The sequence below is a fragment of the Cottoperca gobio genome, chromosome 6 (genome assembly GCF_900634415.1).
Source record: "Cottoperca gobio chromosome 6, fCotGob3.1, whole genome shotgun sequence".
Classification (NCBI taxonomy): Eukaryota; Metazoa; Chordata; class Actinopteri; order Perciformes; family Bovichtidae; genus Cottoperca; species Cottoperca gobio.
In genome coordinates, this window is record NC_041360.1 from 22,196,304 (window position 1) to 22,220,063 (window position 23,760).

General features: G+C 41.7%; 1 protein-coding gene and 1 long non-coding RNA gene across 2 annotated transcripts; one reads left to right on the top strand and one right to left on the bottom strand.

Moving 5' to 3' along the window:
• Window positions 1-650: 650 nt before the first annotated feature.
• syt12 (synaptotagmin XII) lies at window positions 651-21,774 on the bottom strand. Its single transcript, XM_029434488.1, has 8 exons — window positions 21,037-21,774; window positions 11,254-11,314; window positions 10,349-10,542; window positions 9,564-9,968; window positions 4,455-4,670; window positions 3,753-3,873; window positions 3,134-3,267; window positions 651-2,711 (listed from the first exon to the last, which is right to left on the bottom strand). The coding sequence occupies exons 2-8, from the start codon at window positions 11,297-11,299 to the stop codon at window positions 2,538-2,540; spliced, it is 1,290 nt and encodes a 429-aa protein (XP_029290348.1). The 5' UTR covers window positions 11,300-11,314; window positions 21,037-21,774; the 3' UTR covers window positions 651-2,537.
• LOC115010095 (uncharacterized) lies at window positions 2,698-4,631 on the top strand. The gene is made up of 2 exons (XR_003832410.1): window positions 2,698-2,820; window positions 3,009-4,631. It is a non-coding gene; the product is annotated as an uncharacterized LOC115010095 (long non-coding RNA).
• Window positions 21,775-23,760: the final 1,986 nt, after the last annotated feature.

A 23,760-nucleotide genomic window follows, 5' to 3' on the forward strand; every position in this document is an offset into this window, starting at 1 on the left:
AGTACTGTGCTAAGGTACACTTTTGAGGTACTTATACTTTACTTGAGTATCATTATATATTGTGGTACTTCATAATTCTATTCCACTACATTTCCCAGGCATATATTGAATATTTCTCCTCTACATTTGATTGCTTTAGTTACTAGTTTCATTGCAGACTTATCAAAAGAAAATATAAATCAACTAATAAATGAGGATGTATTATAGGTTAAGCAGTATATAGAATAAATACAATTAGATCCACCTTTACCAGCTGCCACGATAAAGTTATGTGGGCAATTCTGTATAATGCATACTTTTAGTTTTTGTACAGGAAGTGTATTTTGATGGTAATACTTCTACTTAAATAAGAGTTTGAATGCGGCACTTTCACTTATAACCGAGTATTGTTACACTGTAATATTGCTACTTTTAAGTAAAATATATCACTCCTTCCACTGCTGCATATACCTAAAATAAAATGATCACAAAATCAGTTTACAAGCACCTATATGCCATTCCCACACTCTATTCCTATTGTATATGTTTTACTTAAGACCTACATTTTTTTAAACCAGAAAAAAGGGAAGAGCGAGACGTGTTTGCTTCTCTCAGATTACAGCAATTCCAGGGTCATTCCAACAAGAAAAACATGTAGACTGTTACTGTTGAATTGCTTTTATTTCAAACAGCATTCACACAATACACTGTATTCTTGAGGCACATTCACATCAAGTGCTAAATAACTTCATGCATGGTTGAATGTAGGCTACAGCTTTGTTGAATCAAATGCAAATGCTGATTGTAAATGAAAATATTGCTTCATTATTTGGCACAGTAGGAAATATTGTCTATTATATGACCACAGGTGTGTTATTTTTGGATTGATTTTCAAAGTGAGTTGAGGAATGCAATCAGAACTTGACCAAAAATGTAGACTAGGTTCTGCTTGAAAATAAAAAATGAAAATCACAGGCCGATGATGCTTTTAGAGTTAGCAGATATTTCACATGATAATTTACATTCAAAAGTTACAACAAAACAGCACTATTGCACAATGTTGTAGAGAATATCTCAGACGGATAAAAAGCAACCTTGACATTCTGACTTTTACAAGACCCCTGTCACATTATCTTCATTTTAACAGCGATATTACCATTCAGGCTTCAAGCTACAAAGTGGCTCCTATTGGTTTCAAACGGAACGCCCTCAGCGCGAACGAGATGTTTGCAGGTGTCTTAAAATGAAAGCTAAAATGAGCGAATTCAGAATATCAAGGTGTTTCCTCTAAGACAAAAGGAACTGTAAACCCATTTAAAAGGGTTAGCATACTTTACATCACAAGTTAAATTCCCAGAGGTGTTTTTATAATAATTCAGCAACGACATTGATGTTAAATATAGTGTTGTATAACTGAACATGTAGTCTGATGTCTATTAAATGTGTATTACTATGAAAAACATGAATTGCACCCAGACTTTAGAGGGGAAAAAATGACATTGAGAAGAATGTTGTAGTACACTATTTACACCGTTAATTATGCTTATGCAAATTGTATTCCATTAATCATGGTAAAAAATAGAACAATGTAATATGATATTTATATGCTGATTATGTCTGATTTGGCCACCCTGTAACAACTGCTACAAATTACAATTATTTCACCTGGATAAGAGTACCTGGATTTTTTTTTTTCAAAAGCACAATAATATACATACCAAACCAATAACCTACCAAAACCTCTATTATTTGTCAATCTCACTGTTAACAAATGACACAAGCAAATCCAAAAGAGCTAACTCAACTCGGCTCTAAAGCCGCTACGAAATCAATCAAGTAGGCGCAATCAATGACTGGTTTGAAAAGACAAATGAGTGTTTTCCTGAAAGAGAGGCGATTTAACCCCTCCGTCCAGTCGCTCATTATAACAGGCTACAACCAGAGTAGGCACCATGCAGAGAGGGGGTTACGTCGGCCCAGGCGGGGCTCCTTTTGTTCATTAGAATTCACATCAAACTGAAATTTAAAAACAAGACTTTTGAGAAGGGGAAAAGTATCCCCATATTCATGTCTCCCCTGCTGTTGTTGTAGTGGAGAGAATCTGGATGCAGGCCGATTCTCAAGCTAAGGGGACAAGGTAAGGACGTAGGACGCACACCATTTGAAAACTCAATTACTTTTAGTATGTCATTTGGGTAATTTGGGATATGCACTGTGCCTTCCTCACCCGTAATGCACCTGGGCCAGAATAAAGCCAAATACTAAAGACAGGCTTTAAGCATATAATTGATCCAGGGATCAATAAAAACATGCTGTTCAGAGACAAACATTGGCTTTTCAGAATCCTCCCCCTTACATGAAGATAAGGTGCTTACTCCAATTTGTTACTCACCACATAGCGACAGATACCCCACACCGTATCCTGCTGTGGGCCAAACACTCTTATCTTACTAGAACAGTGTAACAGACCGGGACCAAATTAGGGGAGAGGTGAAGGGAACGAGAAGAAGCGAGTGTTTTACTTGAAACAGGTCGGGTGTGTGGGAGGTCAAAGAGGGCTAGATCCTGCGCAGAGGGTGCCACATGGACACGGGCTTCCTCAGAGTGGCCAGCATCTGATTCCAGTGGGTGATCCCCATCCCGCTGGCCTCGGGGCCGATGATCACGTGACCCAGGTTCTCGCCCCGGCCGTCGTCTGTGGCCTCTGCCACTGTCACCCTCAGGGAGAGTTCCTGCAAACAGCATAACACGGTTACACAACCTGCTGCGTAAGCATGACTCAGCATCTTCTTTACAGCATGGTTCATCCACATCTTTATGGAATCAGTTGAATGGACACATGTAATAACAATATTTTCTATTTTAATTGTTTATGGCATTTTAGTTTCAGCATCTTTTACGCAGATTTAATTTTATTACTGTTTGGCTCATTTAGTAAATACACAGAAGTGTAAGAGCAATTACATCCTTGTGCTTTAAAATCCTTTATCGACTGAACATACATTTAAAATGCACATTTGATTCTGCAGGAAAATGTGAAACACTTTGGTCCTGAAGACTGAAGTATAATAAAAAAAAAAGAAGCTGCAATTGAAGTCAAGTTTGAAAATAATTCAGGACTACAGTAGTTTGGTGCGACAGTCTAAAACGTCACCTGCAGGACGAGGGACGGCACAGAGAAGATCATGGCTTCATTGAAGATGGGGTTTGTGTCGTCCCGTTTGGTGGAAGTCTTCTTCTTGCTGATCTTCCTGCCGTCTTGCAGGAGATACACTTTGACAAATGGATCTGATAACGAGAATGAGCAAATACGATGACAACCGCAATGAAAGCTTTTTAAAACCCACGCTACACACGTACAAACATAAACACCGCTGCACACTGTTAGTAGAGCAAGTAATAAACTCCTCATTATTAAAGAGTAATCAATTTACAGTCATGTACACACAATTATCTCTGTGGTTGATATTGACCTTTATCTGTACAATGTTAGTGTGGCATTTATGTGTCATTTAAAGTCTCATCGGCCTGTCTGGATATGAACAAATGAATCCTCTGGGAGTTGACTTTCAGAGTCTGTTATTACTGAGTCGGTAAGTGTTGTGTTCAGTTTCAGGTTATGAGGGATTTTTAACAATTTATAAAGAGTCAAAGGCGGACAGATTATACATAGTTCAGACAAAGTGTTACCGCTACTCAGGTGGCTCCCATTCATACACATTTACAAATAAAATATAAAAACACAGCACAGCAAATAAACGAATGTCCCCGACCTGCAGTGTTCTTGCTGTTGGTCCACACCAGGCTCTTGCACTTGGCCACAACCACTGTGAGGCGCTCTGCTGTCGGCAAATAGCTGAGAGACAACAGGATCTCCCCAACTGCATCCACAGCCTGCGGAGTTAGACAAGAGCATGGCAGACATTACATATAACATTACACACATACACACACACACACACACACACACACACACACACACACACACACATACATATTATAATTAAACATGGTACAAGCCTGCAGTTATTTCATTGGCACATTGCAGGCTGCACATACATGGATACTGTTGCTGATAAAAAAGAAAAGAAGAGTCATTTTGTTAATGAGGTTGATGAGGACGGAGTCTTAATAGACTTTAATGATCATCCACATTTGTTTGTGGTCACTTTATCTCATGGTTGGATTATTTTCACCAGTGAGAGTTAACAGGTAAAGTAGCCTCAACTCAGCTTCCATTCGTATTTATTGAATGAATATGACATGTAGTTTCGCTGAACGTCCAGCAGGGTCTCTCACACCACCATGTTTGCTAACACAATATTTAGTTTACCATCAGAAGCAGGACATGTCACACTGGAAACGGACTCAAATCTGCCTTGAACTGTAGAATCTATTACAGCTTTATTTCTTTCTCTATTGCATTGCATCATATTAAATTGTACACTATGCCACATTACCGTATTGTAACTCACCTTATTGACATCTTGAAGGTAGAGCCAGGCGTTGAACGGTCTGATGGTCAGGTCCAGGTCTGACAGCTTGAGATCTGCCACCCCCGCGCTGATGTTTCTCTCATCAGCATCGATACCGAAAGCGGCACAACACAGGCTGTACTCCTCCAACAGGGACGAGTCCATGGGGACGGAGAAGTGCTCATCAAAAATCACCGTGTATGCATTCGCCTGGATCTGTCAGAGGCAAAAAAGGGTCAACAGAGTGGTCATCTGCAACATCAGCAACACAAACTAAATTCTATTCTCCTTTATTGCATTAGAATGGAGCTGTAGATAAAGCAAACTGTAGATATCAAAGTTTCATATTTCCCGTCCATATTGGCTTATTGTTCTGTCTACATCTCTCATTTATATTCAATATGCACTTTTGCTACGGTTTGCACATTCTGGTAAGATCCCAAACTGCATCTGGGCAATAAACCCCAAATTATCTCGGTGAGAAAAAATGTGTGGTCATTTCACCAACGCTGTGTCAGTCAAAATAGACGGACAGGAAGGCAATAAAACGGCGCTGAGCTCAATACCACCAGGGGCAACAATAAACCAGATATGCAAAAATGTGTAGGTTATCAGAAGAATGTCTGACATAATGAAGAGTCTGCAGAGAGGGAGGAACATGTTGCTACTTTTCACACCATGTCACATTTCCAAACACATTCCTTCGCTCTGTTTCTATTTACTGGATATCATCCGGTAAAAAACTGAATTTGTATGTTTTTCATCATCCAGATTACTAGTCACTATTCTGGTCTGGCCAGCAGAGCACACCATCACTACTTTAGATTGAAGGGAGAGACACAGCTGCCACAGTGACATCATTGGCTGTGTGGCTAATGGTGTTTTCAGGCCATCAGATGCTAAAGCATGAGCTGAATTGAAGGTTTTTAAAGAGGTCGGAAGTTACCAGGCAACTAGTAAATGTGCAGAGGAGAGGGGATTTAATAATAGCTCTTTTTCACACCATGGTTGTTCTAGAAGTGTGAAATACAAGGAGGAGGATTTCTACTAAATACAAATACAGTGAGACAGAATACAGACGGAAAAACAATAAAAAGACGGGGTGTGGTTTTTGATAAAACAACAACTCACTATGCAATAAAAGAAATGTGAATTCAGAGCACAGGGTCTGCAGATCAGCCTGTGAGGCCGACCTTTTATTGTGCCTCAAGTCAAAGAGCTGAATAGCACCACCGCCACCGCCGCTGCTGTACAAATATGTACATCCAAAGCAGACAGAATCTCTCTGGCAGCCCAGCACACAGACCTGCACTCCATCCACAATATGTCTGTCTGCACTGTTAGGCTTATTGCTTAAGGGGGGGGGGGGGGGGGGGGTAACAATGGCGATGTGTGCGAAAATGAGGCAATAAAAGCTCAGAGAGAGGCATGTGTGTGTGAGAATGAAGGAAGAGTGGCACATTATCACAGGCAAAAGACAAAAGCAAGAAGCAGTGCCAGCAAATAGATGGGGAGAAGAAGAGATGAGGGGGAATATGGGAAGAGAGAGGGAGTGAGAGACGGGATGATGGGCAAAAAAACAAAGAGAGAGAGAGAAGAGAGAGAAAAGAGGGGAGAAAGAGAGAGAGGGAGGGGAGAGAGTAAGATCAGCATCCCGCCGCTTTGCCCATCTCTCTTTCTCGTCTCGTCTTGCGCTCGTCTGGGACCGCGGGTCTGCTCCCTTTTCTCTCCTCTCTCGGTCTTCTTTCCTTGTCGCCCCTCTCCTCTCTTCTCTCTATCTCTCAGCTCTCTTTTCCCTCTCGCTCGCCCCTCTCTCTTCTCTCTCTCTCTCTCTCTCCCTCTCCTCTCTCTCTCTCTCTCTCTCTCTCTCTCTCTCTCTCTCTCTCACCTTCTCCTCTCTCTCTCTCTCTCTCTCTCCCTCTCGCTCTCCCCTCTCGCTCTCCCCCCTCTCTCTCTCCTCTCTCTCCCCTCTCTCTTCTCCCTCTCTCTTTGCTCTTGCTTCGCTTTGCTCCTAGAGAGAGAGAGAGAAAAGCTGGCTTGACCATTAGGCGAAAGAAGCTGATGTCAGCATTTCTTTGGTCTTCACTGCTCCACATTGTAAAGGGAGCCACTAAAGGCTCTGCTTCCATTATTAATGCACTCAGCCAGCACACATTAATACAACATAACAACATGCTCCAGTAAGGGGAGCCCTGGTGAGTCCGTGTGTAGTCAAGCCTGCATGAAACTGCACAAGACCGCAATCACACGAAGGCGAGATGCCGATGACTCACAGCGAGGCAGGATTTAGTGAATTTTCTGGCAATGTCTCACTAAGAGCAGAAGGCGAGTGGCAGGTGCAGCAGATGGAGGAATGTAGCCTTTTCTTCCTGCTGAAAGGTCACTTCACGTTATATTCAAGCTTTTTATGAAAATTGATTTAAAGGAGAATTCCAAGAAAAAGCAACAATCAAGATGATAAAAAAGATTTAAAAATTATGCATGATAAGAATAGGAGCACTCATTGTAATCAATAATAATAATATTATATTTTATTTGTAAAGCGCTTCTATAGACCCAAATTGCCAAGACACTAAGTCAAATTTTTTTAATTTAAAATATCCTATTTTTTTGATTATGGTAGTAAATGACAATTATTAGGTACCATACTAATATGGTAAAGTAAAGACACAAAACTAACTGGTGCAGTACAATGAAATAAAAATAATCCTGACTTTAAAAGAGAGCAATTTAACAGCTGAAATTAAAAGAACAAATGCAGTAAACGCACAGAATAATTTTTATTTTATTTTAAAATACTGTGTTTAAAGGAGAAATTTAAATGATCATAAAGAAGTTATTATTATTTTTCAGTTATATCATTATTTCTTATCTTCTTCTGCTTTAATGTAGGTTTCCATACATGCATAAATGCCTATATATCAAAGTGTATTGCGTGATAAAAATCATGATATAGTTCTATCTGGGAAAGAAATAACCAGAAAGAAATACCTGAAAAATCTACGTACTTCATCACATTTTCTTCCTCATTGATCTGACTCTCCTCAAAGTTATTTCACATCCAGACATATGAACAGGATATTATGGTTAATACTCTCTCATGGTATATATTGACATATAACCCAACACTATTACCTAATCTCCACTCACATTTGTGTTACTTGCAGCATCATTATCATCATTTTAAACTGACTAAACTAAAAAGGAATCACTTCTCACAGTAAGGAGCTTTAAAAAATGTCATTGTGGAAAATGCATAATACATCATCATCATCATCATTTTAACCTAAATTGCAGTTAAACACGAGTTACAGGTTACATTCCAGACTGAGTGAACTGAAAAGCCAATCACTCCTGATGAAGGTAAAGGATGTGGAAACAATCTCCTTGACTACATCCAGCTCCCGTGGGGCTCGCCACTCAAGCAAATGAAATGGGCTCTTCCGTCAGACAGGAAGGGATTGGCTTGTCAAGCTGAAGGATCAAGGCTCTCACCCCCGTGGGACGAATTACTGTCTCTTTCTAAAAAGAATCAGCCAGGGCTAAAACCTTCAACACAGTTCAAGCAAGCCAAAGCTGCCCTCCTTGAGCGAGAAAGCTTCAGACGTCAGGAGCCACTTTTATCTTCAGTCCTTAGCCCAAGTTCAGTCGTCACGGCCTAACTGCTATTTAACCACCTGAGAAGATTTGTTTTCCCCCCGCAGTCCTGAACTTCTGCCCCGACATCAGTAGTCTGGTGGCAGTTACGCTGAAAGTCTCTAATGAGGAACTTTAATGATTCTTTAATGATCACATGTTCCAAACACAAAAAAAACGCATTTCCTTTACTGAACATTGACATAAGTAAAGTCATTGACGCACATGCATTCACACGAACAGACACACTGTAGTGCAGAGGGGAGTGATTTTTTATCACTGTAAATTTGAAACATTTGTTTGCTACTTATTACTACAACCTGTAGTTGAGTGGAATAGTGTGACACCATTTGCGAGGATGTGTACTGTGTCACCTGCATGCGCCTGTGTCCTCGGGTACCCGCTCTTAAAAACACTGCTCAATAGCGCTAATAGTGATCAAAAACGCTGCAAGGTACCTTTAAGTGATTTATTCCCTAACGCTAACCACTAACACTTCACCATTCAGAGAGAAACGAAACTGACTACCCAACATCAAAACAAAACAAAGACGCAACAAATGTACTTATGTTTAGTCGACCAAACTACTTGGTTAGGTGTGTTTGTATTTAAGGAAATAAGGTTCCCTCGAAAACAAGACCAGGTTGGTCCACAAGGTGTAGCCTAAAGGCCCTGTCACACATATCCGTATGACAGAAACGTATGCCGGCGCATACGAAATATCGGCAATAGGTTGATATAAACTAAGGGTAAGTTGTGATCGTTTGAAGGACGCAGACGACACGCCGAACACGCCAGACACACGGCCCTGTCACACAGTTCTGTATAGAACATATGCCGGCATATATGAAAAGTAGCTCAAAATTTGCCAGAGTCCAAATACGTCCAACTTTTCCACAGCGGTGTTGTAGCTGACGAATACATAACAAATTATTATACGTATGTCCAACATATTGATAGCGTATCACTTACTTATTTAAAACGTATCAGAGCGTCTGGCCAACGGAGCTGGAAAAGTGGCATCTGGTTCACGTCATGCTGATGCTGGAGAACGGCTAACATGCTGAACGCTAGCTGTACTGTAGAAACACGTTTAATAAGTTACTCCGCCGTCAGGCAACATCTTAACATAAGGTAGGAATAGGTTATCCACTCGTTATCAATACATTGGCTGTAGGATTCACAATCCTCACGTACCTCTAACGTAGTCACGTAGGTATTCACGTACTATATTCACGTAGGTAAGTATTCACGTACGTATTCCGTATTCACGTATGTCTAACGTAATGTAACGTCTGCATATCTTATGAAGCACATGTCGGGTACGTCCGGTAATTTTGAACATGCTCAAAACATCAGCGTTCAACAACGCACCCCATCGTAACACAGTGAGCTCTTAACACCTTACCACTTCAGTGGCTTTACTTTGAATCATTTGGGTATATAAGCACAAAACGACAACAGCCTCCTTACCCTTGTGACTCCCACACTGAGCTCGTCTGGCCCCAGGGAGACTCTGATGAAGCAGCCGGGGAAGTCTCCCTCCTCCCTCTCCAGCAGGTCTTTGCCCTGGTGCAGAGTGATGTGGAGCACTCCCGCCCCCTGTCCCGGATGCCTGGGCTGCTCAAACTCGAGCGTCACCTCCAGCTGGCCGACCGTGTAGTCGTGGCCGAAGTTGTTGGCGATGGAGGAGATGGAGCTGAGCGAGTCGGTGGAGATGGATCGGTTGAGCTGGGCGATGCCGGTCGGGTCCAGCTCCCTGCTCATCAGCTCCAGGTGGCCCAGGTCCCTGATACCATCCGGGACGTCCCCAAAGGCCAGGCTGGGTTTGCGGCTGGAGGTGGTGGAGGTCCGCCGGTGGTTGTTGGCGGCCACTCGCTTCAGAGAGGAGTTAAGTAAGAGATGAAGAACATTTTTGATTATTTATTAGTATGCTGTTTTAAACATTGTCCTTTATTTCTATTATCTTCTAAGGTAAAGTTAATCATGTTTCATTGAGGCCCAGGACTCTGAGGGTCAAACTAAAAGCCGTCCAGAGAATTTCAAAGAACAAAAATCCTTCACCCGCCGGAAACCTGTCTTTGAAATCAGCTGCAGACTCTCGACCCTCATATGATTGTTCATCACTTGGTCCAAGCGAAGAAGCCGGTTGACTTTGCCACTAACTTCCACTTCACAAAACCTCTCCCCTCCCTGCCTCATGGGAAAGTGTTCGGAGATATATATTGTATTTCTGAGTAGCATGATTGTAAATGCACCTTTTGTCTGACTTCTGAGAAGGAGGTTCCATATTTTTCTTGCAAGTATCGATAGTCAAAGTTGGGGAAGGGAGACGGCGCAGGGAAGGTTCCAGATTTCCACAACTTCCAGATGTTGATCCCGGCCACGCACAGCAGCACTAGGAAGCCCACCAGATAGAGCCCCACCTCCCAGCCGGGCGGGTTACGCACCACTGAAAGAGACACACAAATCAAGCGCTTCCAGCTTTCCTTACTTCCATCAATTTCATCAATGGCCTCATAACACTGTCTGTATTTGATATTTGATGGGGGAAGTTTGATCACTGGTGGAAGTTTGGGAGAAACACAGGAGAGAGAGTTTAGAGAGGCTTTTATTTAAAGACCAGTAGGAGTCTTAACAAGCTCACAATCACTGAGCACAGTCAGGCTTGTCGTTTAGCACCGAGTATTGAGATGACTTTGGGAGATTTCAGAATGCATAAAGTTTGAAGTAGATCAGATAATAGTTTGTGGAGAAAATGACAGACACATTGAAATGCCTCTCTGAATTAAACGTCAGAGCATCATGTTGCATTTTAGAGAGGGATTATGAGCCTGTGCCGAGCTGGCTTTCTCAAGATGAATAGCGTTCTGTAGGACGACTTTGACAGCTTTATCTCTGCTTTTTAACACATGAGATAAGCCAATTATAGGGCAAGTCAAAATGTGTTCATCGACGGCCTTCAGCAGGACACAAGGCCGAAAGAGTCGTAAAAAGCAACCTGAGAGCAGACACATAGATGCACGGCAATGAATGAAAGTCTACAAACAGACTCATCTCACACACACTCATATATTAACAACAGTGTGGATGCCACATGCATTAATCCACACACGGACACCCATGCAGAAAAAAACGGAATATGCCGGAACTGACAACTCACCACTCAGATGGTAGCCTGATATATCCCCACTTTCAGCGGAGGACATGGTTCTGCAGCCAGCCTGGGAAAAAACATGGGGACTTTTATGTCAGAAGCCACAACAGAGTCTCATACTGTTGCCAGACTTGGTCTTAGAACAAACTACACAAAGAACTATAACAGAATTATATCATCCAGAATAATAATTTGGGTTATTTCTTCCTCTTAAATATATTGAGTATTCAGCTGAAGGAACAATGGAGTATAATTATAAAACATTTTCATATTGCCTTCAACATGGCAATTAACCTGCTTTGGGCCACAGGGCAAAATTAACTTTGGGAACCTAACGACTCCTGTCATCCACCGCTGCTTCAGATACCTGAACAGGATGGAGTACACGCACAATAACATGTATGCATAACAAGGGATGTCAGGGCTCTGGAAACGTTCTGCAGTTTTCCATACCAACTAAAGAATCCACTCACTGACAGTCCTTTAGCAGAAACCCCATCACTGAAATCACCTGCTGAGATATGCAAACCTTTGGCTCAAAATGGTGCATAGTTGGCCACATCTACTTTCACTGGTTGATACCACATAATTACACAAATGAGTGTTTTGTAGTTGAGGTTTGGTTAGGTTTAGACCAACTACTTGGTTAAGATTAATGTAAGATTGTGGGCATGGTTCAAAAAGAGCACTCCGCCGATTTAGCATTGTACTTCGCTAACATTGCCGGACTCACAATGGACAGGATAAAGAAAGAAAAAGGATCAAACCAGAGTTATCTTTTTTTTATTTCACACATTCTTGTTCCTCTTCAAAGCACGGCGCTTACATTATCCATAATGCAACTCCAGACAGTTCGTAGGAGATTCAGGTGGGTTATGCTAGCAGCAGCTAATGTAGCCTCCAGCTGCTAGCCTAAAGCTTTTCTTTCGGATTCCACGTCACCAGAAGTTTTTCATTTTCAAACTTGTAGTCTTCAGCCTAAACTGACACTGCGTCAGCGCCAGCGTTGAGCCAATTTGACTGTTGGTCAGACACAAGATGTAAACTTTAATGTTTGGTGTCAAAGTAGCTTTGTACAATCCACCACAACTTCCTCCCTTAGAGGTTTTGTGGGTGCTTGGCGACATCATGCTAGTTTTTGCTTCAGAGACAACAGCCATTTTTTGTGAGACCACAAAGGTTGCATGTCAGAAAAAGCTAAACAGTAGGTCGATTTAAGTCTTTGAACAAATGACTATTGCTGTTGTTTGTTTCCGTTGGCAACGGCAAGACTTGGGGAAGAAACACATACAATACAATAAATAATAATACAGTGTCATGTGATCCAAACACACTTGTTTGTCAGAAATTAGTTATTTTCTTGCATGAGCATATACGGTAATTTGACTGAAACTGCAAGGATTGTGAAAGACAAAACTGTGGCTTCTCATATTCTGGAGCCCTGTCAGAGATTCAACAAGTAAACACTTGACTTCTGACTTCCTTTGTTCAGGATCAGAGATTAAATGTATTGTACATGTGAAAGACTTACTGTTAGTTTCTAATCCTGCTGCTCTGACAAAGAATAAATGAAAACTGTTCCCTCAGTTCTGCTTCTGGGAGAACTCAATGATTTTAAATAGCAGCAGAGGCTGTTTTTTCAAGAGACACAAGAGAACAATATTTTCCTGCGCCTTTCTCTTCCTCCGCAAAGTGCAAAATAAAGAAAAACGATGGCCGCTTGCTTGTGACTCATTCCTCCACCCAACCTCCCCTCCTGCTCCCTACACCCTAACCCCTTGTTGGAATCTCCCCATATCTCAATAGCTTGGGAGCATTACACTAATGATATAGAAAAAGCTGGAGGGGGGCTGGGGTGGGTTTGTCGACGCAATTCTGCTGAACGCTTTGCGGACCACAGCCTTGCAGGCCAATTAAAGTGGCTGACGCAGTGCAGGGTCCACTGACAGCTGCTGATGTGATATTAGCAAAGCATTGGGAATCTCTAGCAGAGAGGGAAATGTGACCCCCCCTCCCCTCCCAAACTCGGCCCAGCATCGCTCAGCTTGGCTCAGTTTAAGGTAACATGAGTGTCAAAGGAGGTCCAGAGGAAGCTTTAGGGAAGGAAGAAGAGGAGGAAGGATCAATATGGGGAGGGAAAGAACAAGAGACAGAGAGAGAGAGAGACAATGTTTCAGACAGATTTAGTAAATAGGCGTTGTGGGCACTCTGGTGCCTCAGTGGGCTTAAGGTGGCATGAGACTAACAAAGCAGGCTCACACTCACTGCAGTCTGTTCATTTCAGCTCAGTGCCATCGGGGAATTAGACTATTGGATCATTTGATCAGTCAAAAAAGTGCAATTATCCTCGAATGTAGGAGCTCACAATTTGGTTATAGGAAAGCAGATACTGTTTCCAGCCTTAAGGTGGTTTCTGACAGAGAAGAACAGCATCTAGCTGCTGACCTTTGCTGCTTGCTATCCTCTCTTTCCCATTTCCTGTCACCACGTAACGTCGTGTCTCAGATAGTGTGATAAGGACGATGGTATGGGGAGGCTTAAATAGTTTGTGTTATAAAGTGAGACAGAGAGAACAAGGAAAACAGACAAGGAGATGCTTACATTAAGGGGAGGGAAGTGATATCTGAATCTCTGTACAATACAGTGCCACTTTTCTCACATTTTTTCAATTGCATTAACGGCCTCAACATAAACCACGTCTTAATTCTGTTTTAGAATTGAGACTTTTTCCTTCGGTATTAATAAACGGCTGTGAAGGGAAAGGTGAACATTTGCATAAAAGCTTTTCCACTGATGTGTCATCTTCATGCCCACATGATCTCGACTCTCTCGTTTCTTTAGATTTATCTCACCGTTGCTTCAGGAGTGCTGTGTCTGATAACATTCACCAGAAAGCCTAAAAACGACCGTCTTCCTCGAGTGCACACAGAGAGCAGTTGTGTCGAGGCCGTTTTAATTACCGAGATATGCATGAAATTAATATCTTGTCGCAATGTCAGCTCGCAAAACAGGCTGCGATGAGCGTTAAGTGGCATGTGAGTAATGCTTTGGAAGAGAGCTTGTGAAATTTGTTAAATACAATTTCACAGAACGATAATAAGGCTGTCAAAGGAAAAATAAACACAGAGGAAAAGTCATAGTTAACAATCATGCATGATTATTTACAAATATTTTTCTGCAAAGTCAGGTTTGTATCTGAATATTAACCTTCTTTTTCCCACCAAAGTCTGCAGGATGTGTTTACGTGATCAAACTGACGTGATAAGTATGATGTCTTTCAATGTGGCGGCAGTTAAATCAAATCACCAGTGCAGGTTAGGGTCTCTCTGGGAAGGTTGTAATTCTAACAACTAATGGGGCTTTTCATTTCATTTTTTTATTGGTTATTTGGATCCCCATTAGTGGTTGCATTTCGTATCAAGTGCTCTTCCTGGAGTCCATAAATAAAAAAAACAGTATAACAGTAAAAGTATAATCAATAAGGTTAAAATTCACTTCAATTGTGAACATTGATCGGAAATAGGAAAACCGATTCAGAAACCTCAACAGGAACAACTTTCATAAATAATATGGTTCCATTCAAAAAAAACTTTATACACAGAAAGAACATGTGAACCCTCTCTCTATTTACTTTCTATTTTCGGTTTTACCTAGTGACCTCTACAGCTGAGTGAAAGATACTACAAGTGTAGTATACCGCCAAGAGCTCGCCTTATCCTCACGCCAAAGGTTTGACGCAGGTCCATCTTTTTTTAAAGTCTACCAGTGGTGGATTTATTTGTGGTTCTTTAACTTCAGGAGCTGTAATCCCTCGTGTTTGCATAATCTCCCTTTTTTTTTTAGTTACAGTAATCACATCATAATCCTAATCATAGTTCTAGTGTGTAGTTTAGACGATGTATCTCAGTGTAAGAAAGTGTCTTTGTTTCTATGGTTTCTCTGTGGTCTGGTGCAGCGTCGCCAACAAAAATCAATGTGACAGTCAGCGTGTGTGTCTCCAGCTGAGAGCAGCAGGTTCTGCACGCTGGATGTAAACATGGCATCGCTGCTAACAACCAGGAAGAACGAAAACAAGAAAATTCCACTATTGGAGCTGCATTTTAAAACAAGTCAAATCAATAAGAACTGACACGCTGATTTATGTCCACACACGCCCACACACATAAAGAGGACAATGAAATAAATAACTAAGAAAGGAGAGGTTAGATAAGGAGAGAAGCAAGACAAGGAGGAGATAATAGAAAGAAGTGATGGGGATAGTAAAGAAGACGTGAGTTTTTCTGTTGAAAGAGAAATGAGAAACAGAGCTCCTGGGAAGAGAAGAAGGAGGAGGAGGAGGGGAAGGGATCACAGGCCTGTCCGCTCACGCTCACAGCAACTGATCAATCTACTTTGCTTTTAATCTCGCCCAATGAATCATAATCAATTTAACTGCCTCACTGCCGCTCTCTGTGAAACGGCCAGATATATCACGACGCAGCAATCTCTCTCTCTCTCTCTCTCTCTCTGTTTACCTCCTCACATATCTGCCTGTTTTCATGCCAGCTACACTTTGACTTTCTGGTTTGGACAGCTCATTTGGTGCATGGTTAAGTAAAAGAAGCATCGCACCGGCTAGTTCTGGCTTTTAAATGTCAGCGGTGGCGCCAGTTGAGACAGGAAGAACCTGCACGCTGCAGCTAATCAGCTCAATCACGCAGAGTTAAAACAACAAAACGTGAACTCAAACAACTTTTGGCAAGTATTCTTCTTCTAAAAGTGTGGCAAAGTTACTGAAACCACAAACATTTATGGTGAAGTTGCTGCAAAGCACAGACATGCTAGCAGTTCTGTGAGGCTGTAGGGCTTTGAGGTAAATGCTAATGTCAGCATGCTAACATACTCACAATGACAATGCTACCAGACTGATATTTAGCAGGTATAATGTTTACCATGTCAACGCATCGTCATACAACGTTTCGTATCATGTTAGGAAAAGTTATGTTGTTATTTGTCGAGCATTTTCCCACGAATGTCCAGCAACACGAGCGAAAAGTGTGTCTGTGCGAGCCTGTCTGACCTGTTTAGGCAACACAACTACTTGGTTAGGTTTAGGAAACCATCATAGTTTGGGTTAAAATATGTACGGAAGTGGCGTTACTTAAATACGGAAGATACGTAAACATGAATGCATAGATCGAATGTCATGGCACTCCATCCAACAGCTGAGATATTACACTCAAAACCAAAAATGTCAACCACATGGTGGCCGAGAGGAAAAGTCAGTAGGAATCGTTTATTGTGGAGCATGGACTGCTCACATTGCCATCAGTCGAACCACGGCACTGACGTGGATCACAATAAAAATGTTTACTTGGACTAAGAAGTTGATGAAACATACTGTCAAGACCTCAGACACTGGGAAGGAAGACTCAAACGCACGACGCCAGAAACAAATGTAAAGTGTAAAGAAAATCAACACTTTACTTCAAAAATCAGATAATCAAACTCAAAACGCTCACTAGGAGGACAAACTTCTCAGAAAAATAACACTTCTTGATACGCTGGTACATTGCACATGATATAACAAGACAACTGGCACAGACGAGGGGAGACAGGACTGTTTATACAAGAGGTGAGTGGGAACAGGTGCAAACAATCAGGGGCGGGGCAGACGCTGAGGATGGCGGGAAACCACACAAAGACAGGAAGTAAAGGGATCTGGATTGAGAAACAAAATAAAACAGGAAGTGACAAGAAAAACTCAACAAACTTCGACGAGACAGTGACTCATACGAGACACTATGCAGTAAATTCAGTGTACAGATTGGCCCTTGAATTAACAAAGATGAGATTTAACCACCAAAATATTTTTCATTTTCATTTTATGATCCGTTTCATCCGTTTCGCTCTTTTAGCCGTAACTATGAAACTAACAGAAATACTTGACTCTCCATTTGTATTAGATGATGTTTGCAAATCAGTTTAACTCCAAATGGAAACTAATGGAAGCGGCGAACTTGAGTGTAACAGCAAGCAGAGAATCGTTTGCGCTCTGTCTACTTTGACTATTAAATCGAGGGCTACTTAAACAACTCTCTCAACTGGAGTTTGATTTGGCTCCAAAAATCTGCCGGTTAAATATTCTCTGTTATGTTCTTTGCCAGAGACAGAGAAAAGCCCTCTCTCCGCTGTTTGTGATGCGCTTACGAGGAAAAGCCCGGCTGACTTCACTCAGAGGGGATAAAACTTTACAAACACAATCAAAGCAGACAAATGGAGACAAAACCGCTTGTTTGGTTTAATTAACTACAAAATAATTATGTAAAATAATGTCTTATTTATCCAGATTAATGACGACAGGGCACATTTTGTTTTCCACAATGAGCTCGATCATGTTTTCACACACGTGGATGCATCCCAATGCAACCACAGCCAGCCGGGTAATTAAAGAAGTTGCTGAGTGTTTCCCATTTATTTCCACACGGATGGACTTTTTTCCATGCCACTGATTTGTCATCACTTTTGCAATCTTGAAGTCAGTCCGAAGCTCTGGTGTCAAACTCATTATAACTACTACTTATTAGATTAACAACCTGACAATTAGGCTAATACAGGACAGGGAAAACACTTAGTGCTGCATAAGCATCTGTCAGAACCGATGTAATGTTTTGGAAAAGGGTTCATTCACTCTCAGTCATGCCAAGGTGGGCGGAAGATTAAATTCTCCAAAGTGGGGGAGAGCAGTGATTTGAAGCCAAGCCACAGTTTTATTGATCAACTATTAAGTAAGTGCAGTCAGATCCAAACGTATTGGGACACTAACACAGTTTTTATGCTTCCACTCTGCGTCCTAGGTTAAATCTTACTTTGAAATTCTCAAATCACAGATGGGACAGAAGGGATTTAATATCAGAGAACAATGTCGGACCCCCAGCTGGTAAACTGCTGTGGTGTGAAGTGATATAACAAACGATATTTAATGCCTGCCCACACAGATCACACAATCAGTTGGTAAAAAATGCCTTTTTCTTGGTTACATTTTTAGTAAATAGGTACAAAAGTCAAAACAAACAACTTTTATTTGAGTGTATTTTTATCCATATGAGATCAGCAACATTTTTGGGGAAATTAGAATAAGTTAAAGGACATTTTGGGAAATGCACTTATTTTATTTCTCGCCAAGAGTAGAAGATCGATACCACTCTCCTGTCTGTACGGTAAATATGTAGACGGAGCCGGCAGCCGGTTAGCTTTCTGTAGCTTAGCATAAAGAGTGGGAACTCAAAGGTAACACAATCTGCCAACCAGCACCTCTCAAGCTCTCTAATTACGCCTCTAATGGCTGGAGATTACTCCCAGCCAAGACATAGTCCGGCACATAACCTCTTGTAAAACAACAAATGATCATTTTTACACTTTGTACAGATTAAACAAATTAGAATAAAATAAATCTTTCTTTACCTTTGGACAGAGCCAGGCTAGCTGTTTCCGGTCTTTACGCTAAGCTAACCAGATCTAGCTACATATTTACAATACAGATGCGAGACTGACATAAACAACGCTGTTTAATGCCTGATAACTCCTAGGATTCTCAATCTCATAAATATGATTCATCTTGCGATATTTCATTTTACGATTCTTCAAGTCATCTCCGAGAGAAGTGAGCTGTAGCTACACTTGGCAGCAAACTGCCCTGACCACAGGCCTTGATCATAAAATGAGGCAATCCTTTACATGATCTATTCTGTAAATGTTAGCGGTGATACATTAAGATGTAAGCCATCGCTCGATCTTAGGAAAGAGCCATTTTGATAATGGCAGAGGGGCTTTAGGTGTTACAGTAGATTCACACAGCCACATCTCCAGGGTTCATCTAAGTGCTCTCAGTTTTCTTAATGTAATCACACTTTTCTTCCAAGGAGTGTGTGTGTGTGTGTGTGTGTGTGTGTGTGTGTGTGTGTGTGTGTGTGTGTGTGTGTGTGTGTGTGTGTGTGTGTGTGTAGAAGCAGGGGAAGCCCATGGCAGATAGCGAGAAAGAGAGTGAAACCAATGGCTGAGATGATTGCGAGTGCTGGTGAAGGAATTGAATTCTGAGCAGGTCGTATTTCAGGCCGGGCGAGGAGGAAGCGAGAGTCCCAGTGAAACACACACACACACACACACACACACACATACACACACACACACACACACACACACACACACACACACACACACACACACTTGATTATGGATTATAAGACGTCTAAAGCAAAGCCAGGTGAATGTTCCTCTTTTGGATTATGAATGTGCTTCATAAAACGACAGCTTTGAGACTCCCACACATCTTTAAACTGTTAATTGATGCAAAAAGCTTTCCTGGTAATCAGTGCACAACATTTAATTTTTGAGATGGAACACAGAAAAGGAAGCCAAGAGTTCAAACAAATAAATAAATAAGGAGTTTGGACGGCTTCAGGGGGAAACAGGACGTCTAGAAAGCCAAGAAAGTGTTAGCGGGACAATCAGTCAACTTTAGTTCCAGTAAATAGGACCAATAGCTCCAAAAAGAATCAGAGAAACACACAATCTAAAACCTCTGAAATCCTCTAAGACAGAATGCTCATTTAGCAAATCAAACACACCAACCTTTTGTAGCTTGTGACCTTTTAAAGCAAAGCACTTTCTAGTCACGACCCCTCGTCACAGGTTGCATATTGTCTGAGTTGAGAGTAATTTAATCAAAGAGTGATGTTATCTTTTCAAATCGTTGACTCGTTTTCAGCGGCCTGGAGTGGTGAAACTATCCAATATTTCATAATAGAAAAGCCAAACGATGGTCGAGAGAGTTAAAGCGCGGACAGTGAACCACAACTAACCCCACTTTGACTGGCATCTCTCTGCCCTCATTACCTGTTACCTTATTCGTAATAAAAGGCATAAAATACTCCCAAAAAGGGCAAACAAATGGAATATAGTGATAAAAGATCAGGTGACACACACACTCAGGACTGCATTTCATCTACAGACAAAGTTCTTACACAACTGTTTTGTTAAGATACAATTACACACTGAAGGTTTTTAGCGAAATATATCAATATTCCGCTAAATTAAGTAATGGAGAGAAAATATAATTTTGCTATTGGTACTAAAACAGACTGAGTTTTGGTACCAATTGCAAAAACACAGTCAAGTCAATGTTATTTATTGGACTTTAAACTCTGTGCAGGTACTACACTCTCTATCCTTGACCCTCAGAAGATACCCAGTCCTAAATGGTTTTCTTAAGTATTCAAGGCATGAAGATTATTAAGTCTATCCTGCAAACAGACGCCTGGCTGAACCTGACTTTTGCACATCCTGAAAAGCTGCTCGTCAATCCTGCACTAAGTTTTTTTTTTCCCCAGCAGAGTGGTGCTGAATTGACAGCCTCCTCTTGCTATCTATCCTTTAACCCCTGTAGCCCCAGAGGCTGACGTGAGCACCAGTTCACTCCCACAGCCAATAACCTGCTCCTAGTTCAGGTCGACTTGCGATGCGTAACAATATGTGGATCGACTGAGAGAAACGATTGGAGTCGCGGATTGGAAACGCCGTGTCAGGAAAGCCTGCCATCCCGTCTGCTGGGATGCATTCACACGCGCAGCTAATGCTTCACGCTTTAAATGAATCCCTTCACTGTCAACAAAGAAGCAGTGGAGAAAAAGACGCATGCAAGTCCCAAGTCTCGCCATGATGCATGTTGTGCACGGAGGAGAGCAGGAGCGCAGCGGCTTATTGCAGCTGATCGATGGGGCCAAACGGCCTGAGTGAGCACGCATTTCTTACCCGGAGTTTTCTTTTGCTGCAGTAGGGAAGAAGGAGGAGGAGGAGGATGAGGAGGAGGAGGAGGAGGAGGGGGGCAAACCAACTCCACCACTCTCCCTTCTTCAGGCGCCTCTCTCCATCCAATGACACCGGTGCCGGTCCGGTCTATGTATCCCGGGGCTGGTGGAGAGAAGAGAAAACGGCGTTCACACTCCCCCCGGAGGATGGGGAGGAGTGTGGGGAAGATGAGCAGGAAAGGTGGTGAAAAAGAAGAAGAAAAAGAAGAAGAAAAGAAGAAGAAAAGAAGAAGAAGAAGAGGAGGAGGAGGATTTATCTTCTACTCGGAGGTGTCCGTCTGCTTGTGCTGCTGCTCGCTGGAGTCTGAAAAGCTGCTGCTTGAGGCATTTCTGTACGAGCCGCAGCTCACCCCCGACCGACCGACTGCAGAAAGAAAGTCCCACCCCTGCAGCGCAACTTCCACCGCCGGGCCGCTCAATAACACGACCACCGCCTCCTCCTGCAAGGCTCCACAGCAGCACTGAGGGGGACCAGCCTGCTGCACACACACTCACACACACGCACACGCGCACACACACACACACAGCCTGGTGTTACGCAACGGGTGCACTGGGGGAATACTGGCATGGGAGGTGTGTAAATTGTATTTCAGGAACACCCAAACTTTTCTTCCTAATCATCCCTCCTTAAATCTGACAGCCGCTGTCCCCTCCTGACCCCTCCAGCAAACCATCATCATCATTTCAGCAGTTATGGATGATTCAGTGCGATATTATTATGAGCAAGGTGCAGTGATAACACCTCGGATGCAAAAACACTCATCTGCATTCATCCTCTCCCAGTAAATTAAAGTGCTCCTCACCCCGCCGCCACGCAGTGCAGAGCCACTACTCATTACACTCAAGTGGTTTTGTACAATCTGGAAGTATCACTTTATGAACTATATGTTAATAAATCATGATCGCTTTATAGATCAGTAATCAAGATATGTTGCAGGAGGAAAAATACCAGTCCCCAATGTTATTAATTATTACTGATATTTAAAGCACTAATACATAATTTATTAGCCATTAATAAAGACATTTGTTATAATTCATAATCCAATTTGGAAATCTCTTTACTTTACTTGAGTCATTTATGAGACTCTTTTACTTTATACAACATTTTAAGGACACATTTTCTTTTTTATTTGTCTTATTAAGCTGCTTAAATACATTATTTATACAATTAAGCTGCAAAATACAGTTGTGCATACTAAGTATTTGAGTAGTTGATGATGCACCGATCAAAGTTAGTTTTTTTTATGAATGGTGAGCAGTTGTACAAGACACTTTGACTACACATTGGATCCTCAGCCTGAAGTTATTATTCCACCTAACATCCACTGCATCTTTAGCATTGCTAGCTTCATTTGATCCCATTGTTGACAGAAATCTAAATCCAAAATAGAAACTATTTTGAATACTTTCCTTTTTCAGGGACAATATCAGTAAGTTTTGACTTCCACTAACACAATACATGTTAACACCTATTCCACGCAGCCCCTCTGCAGGGACGCTGACCCCCCAGTTTGTCCTGCTTGCTTTGACCTCATTTAACTCGATTATTGATTAAGCAAATGGCATGACATTACAGGTAATAAAGCTACTGGAGCATCACTCTGATGAACACGAGGACGACACTCACCACGGCTGGATGCAGATGGATTTTTAAAGTAAGGCACACAGAAGAACACCGACAGCAGATACTGTGCTCCGGGTTCACACCTATTCTTTTGATATTGGGAGTCTGTGTCTGTGGAGGATCCTGAGTTTTCCTGTGGTGGCCGTGTTCTCATCTGCAGCTGTGACATTGGACGGTGGATGAAGACAGAAAAACAAACAGAGCATGATGAACAGGAATAATGAGATTTAAAACTCAGCTTTGTTTGCCAACAGCGGTGCGGTCTGATCAAACACAGCTCTCTCACCTGTGAACCGAAACTCCACTTCTGAGAGAAGAGAAATAAAGTGATAAGAGCATCCTCATCATTTAATTCTTCTGGGAAAACAATGAGGAGCAGATGAGAAGGATTTCCTCTTTCCTCCTTTTCGATGACAAAGACGAGTGAGACACATTATGTTAGATTAGATTATAATCTCAGTCTAGACGGCGTCGCCTCATCTTTTTGGTTCAAATTCAAATTCACACAGTTTTCACAGCCACACTGAACTGAACGTGGCATACATTATGTATTTATTACTCACACATTAAACAGGAGAACATTTTAAAAGAGGCTTAGCAACAGGAGAATGGTGCATTCTGCTTTTTCTTTGCCTTTTGAATGTCTCCATCTGGTGGTGGAGCGACTGTAGTGACGTCGTCTCAGAAATACATCTTGTTCCAATAAAAGCAACGTACTTATGTATGACTCATACTTATGTATATACTATAGTTACCGGTGAGCCAAACAAGATACGACAAGAAATAACACAAAACACGCTTTAGACGCCATCATTTGTGTTTCTCTGGGACAACAGGGAAAACATTGCGTGCTTTGGGGTTTAATCAGAGAATATCTTTAAATCTAATATTCTGAAAAACATCCATCGATCTATGTAGAGAGAAACATCAGATTTAAGATTGAATTAATAACTAAAAACTCTCAGATTCCCACTGATCTCAATCTTTAAGACAACATGGGCTCCAGCAAAGAAACATAACTTTCAAAAATAAGAAATAAATCTA

Coding starts and splice junctions, on each gene's coding strand:
- syt12 (XM_029434488.1), bottom strand. CDS start 11,299: ATGTCCTCCGCTGAAAGTGGGGATATATCAGGCTACCATCTGAGTG. Junction 3,874..4,454: donor ACCTTCAAGATGTCAATAAG/GTGAGTTACAAT, acceptor CTAACTCCGCAG/GCTGTGGATGCAGTTGGGGA. Junction 3,268..3,752: donor CAACAGCAAGAACACTGCAG/GTCGGGGACATT, acceptor TCTCGTTATCAG/ATCCATTTGTCAAAGTGTAT.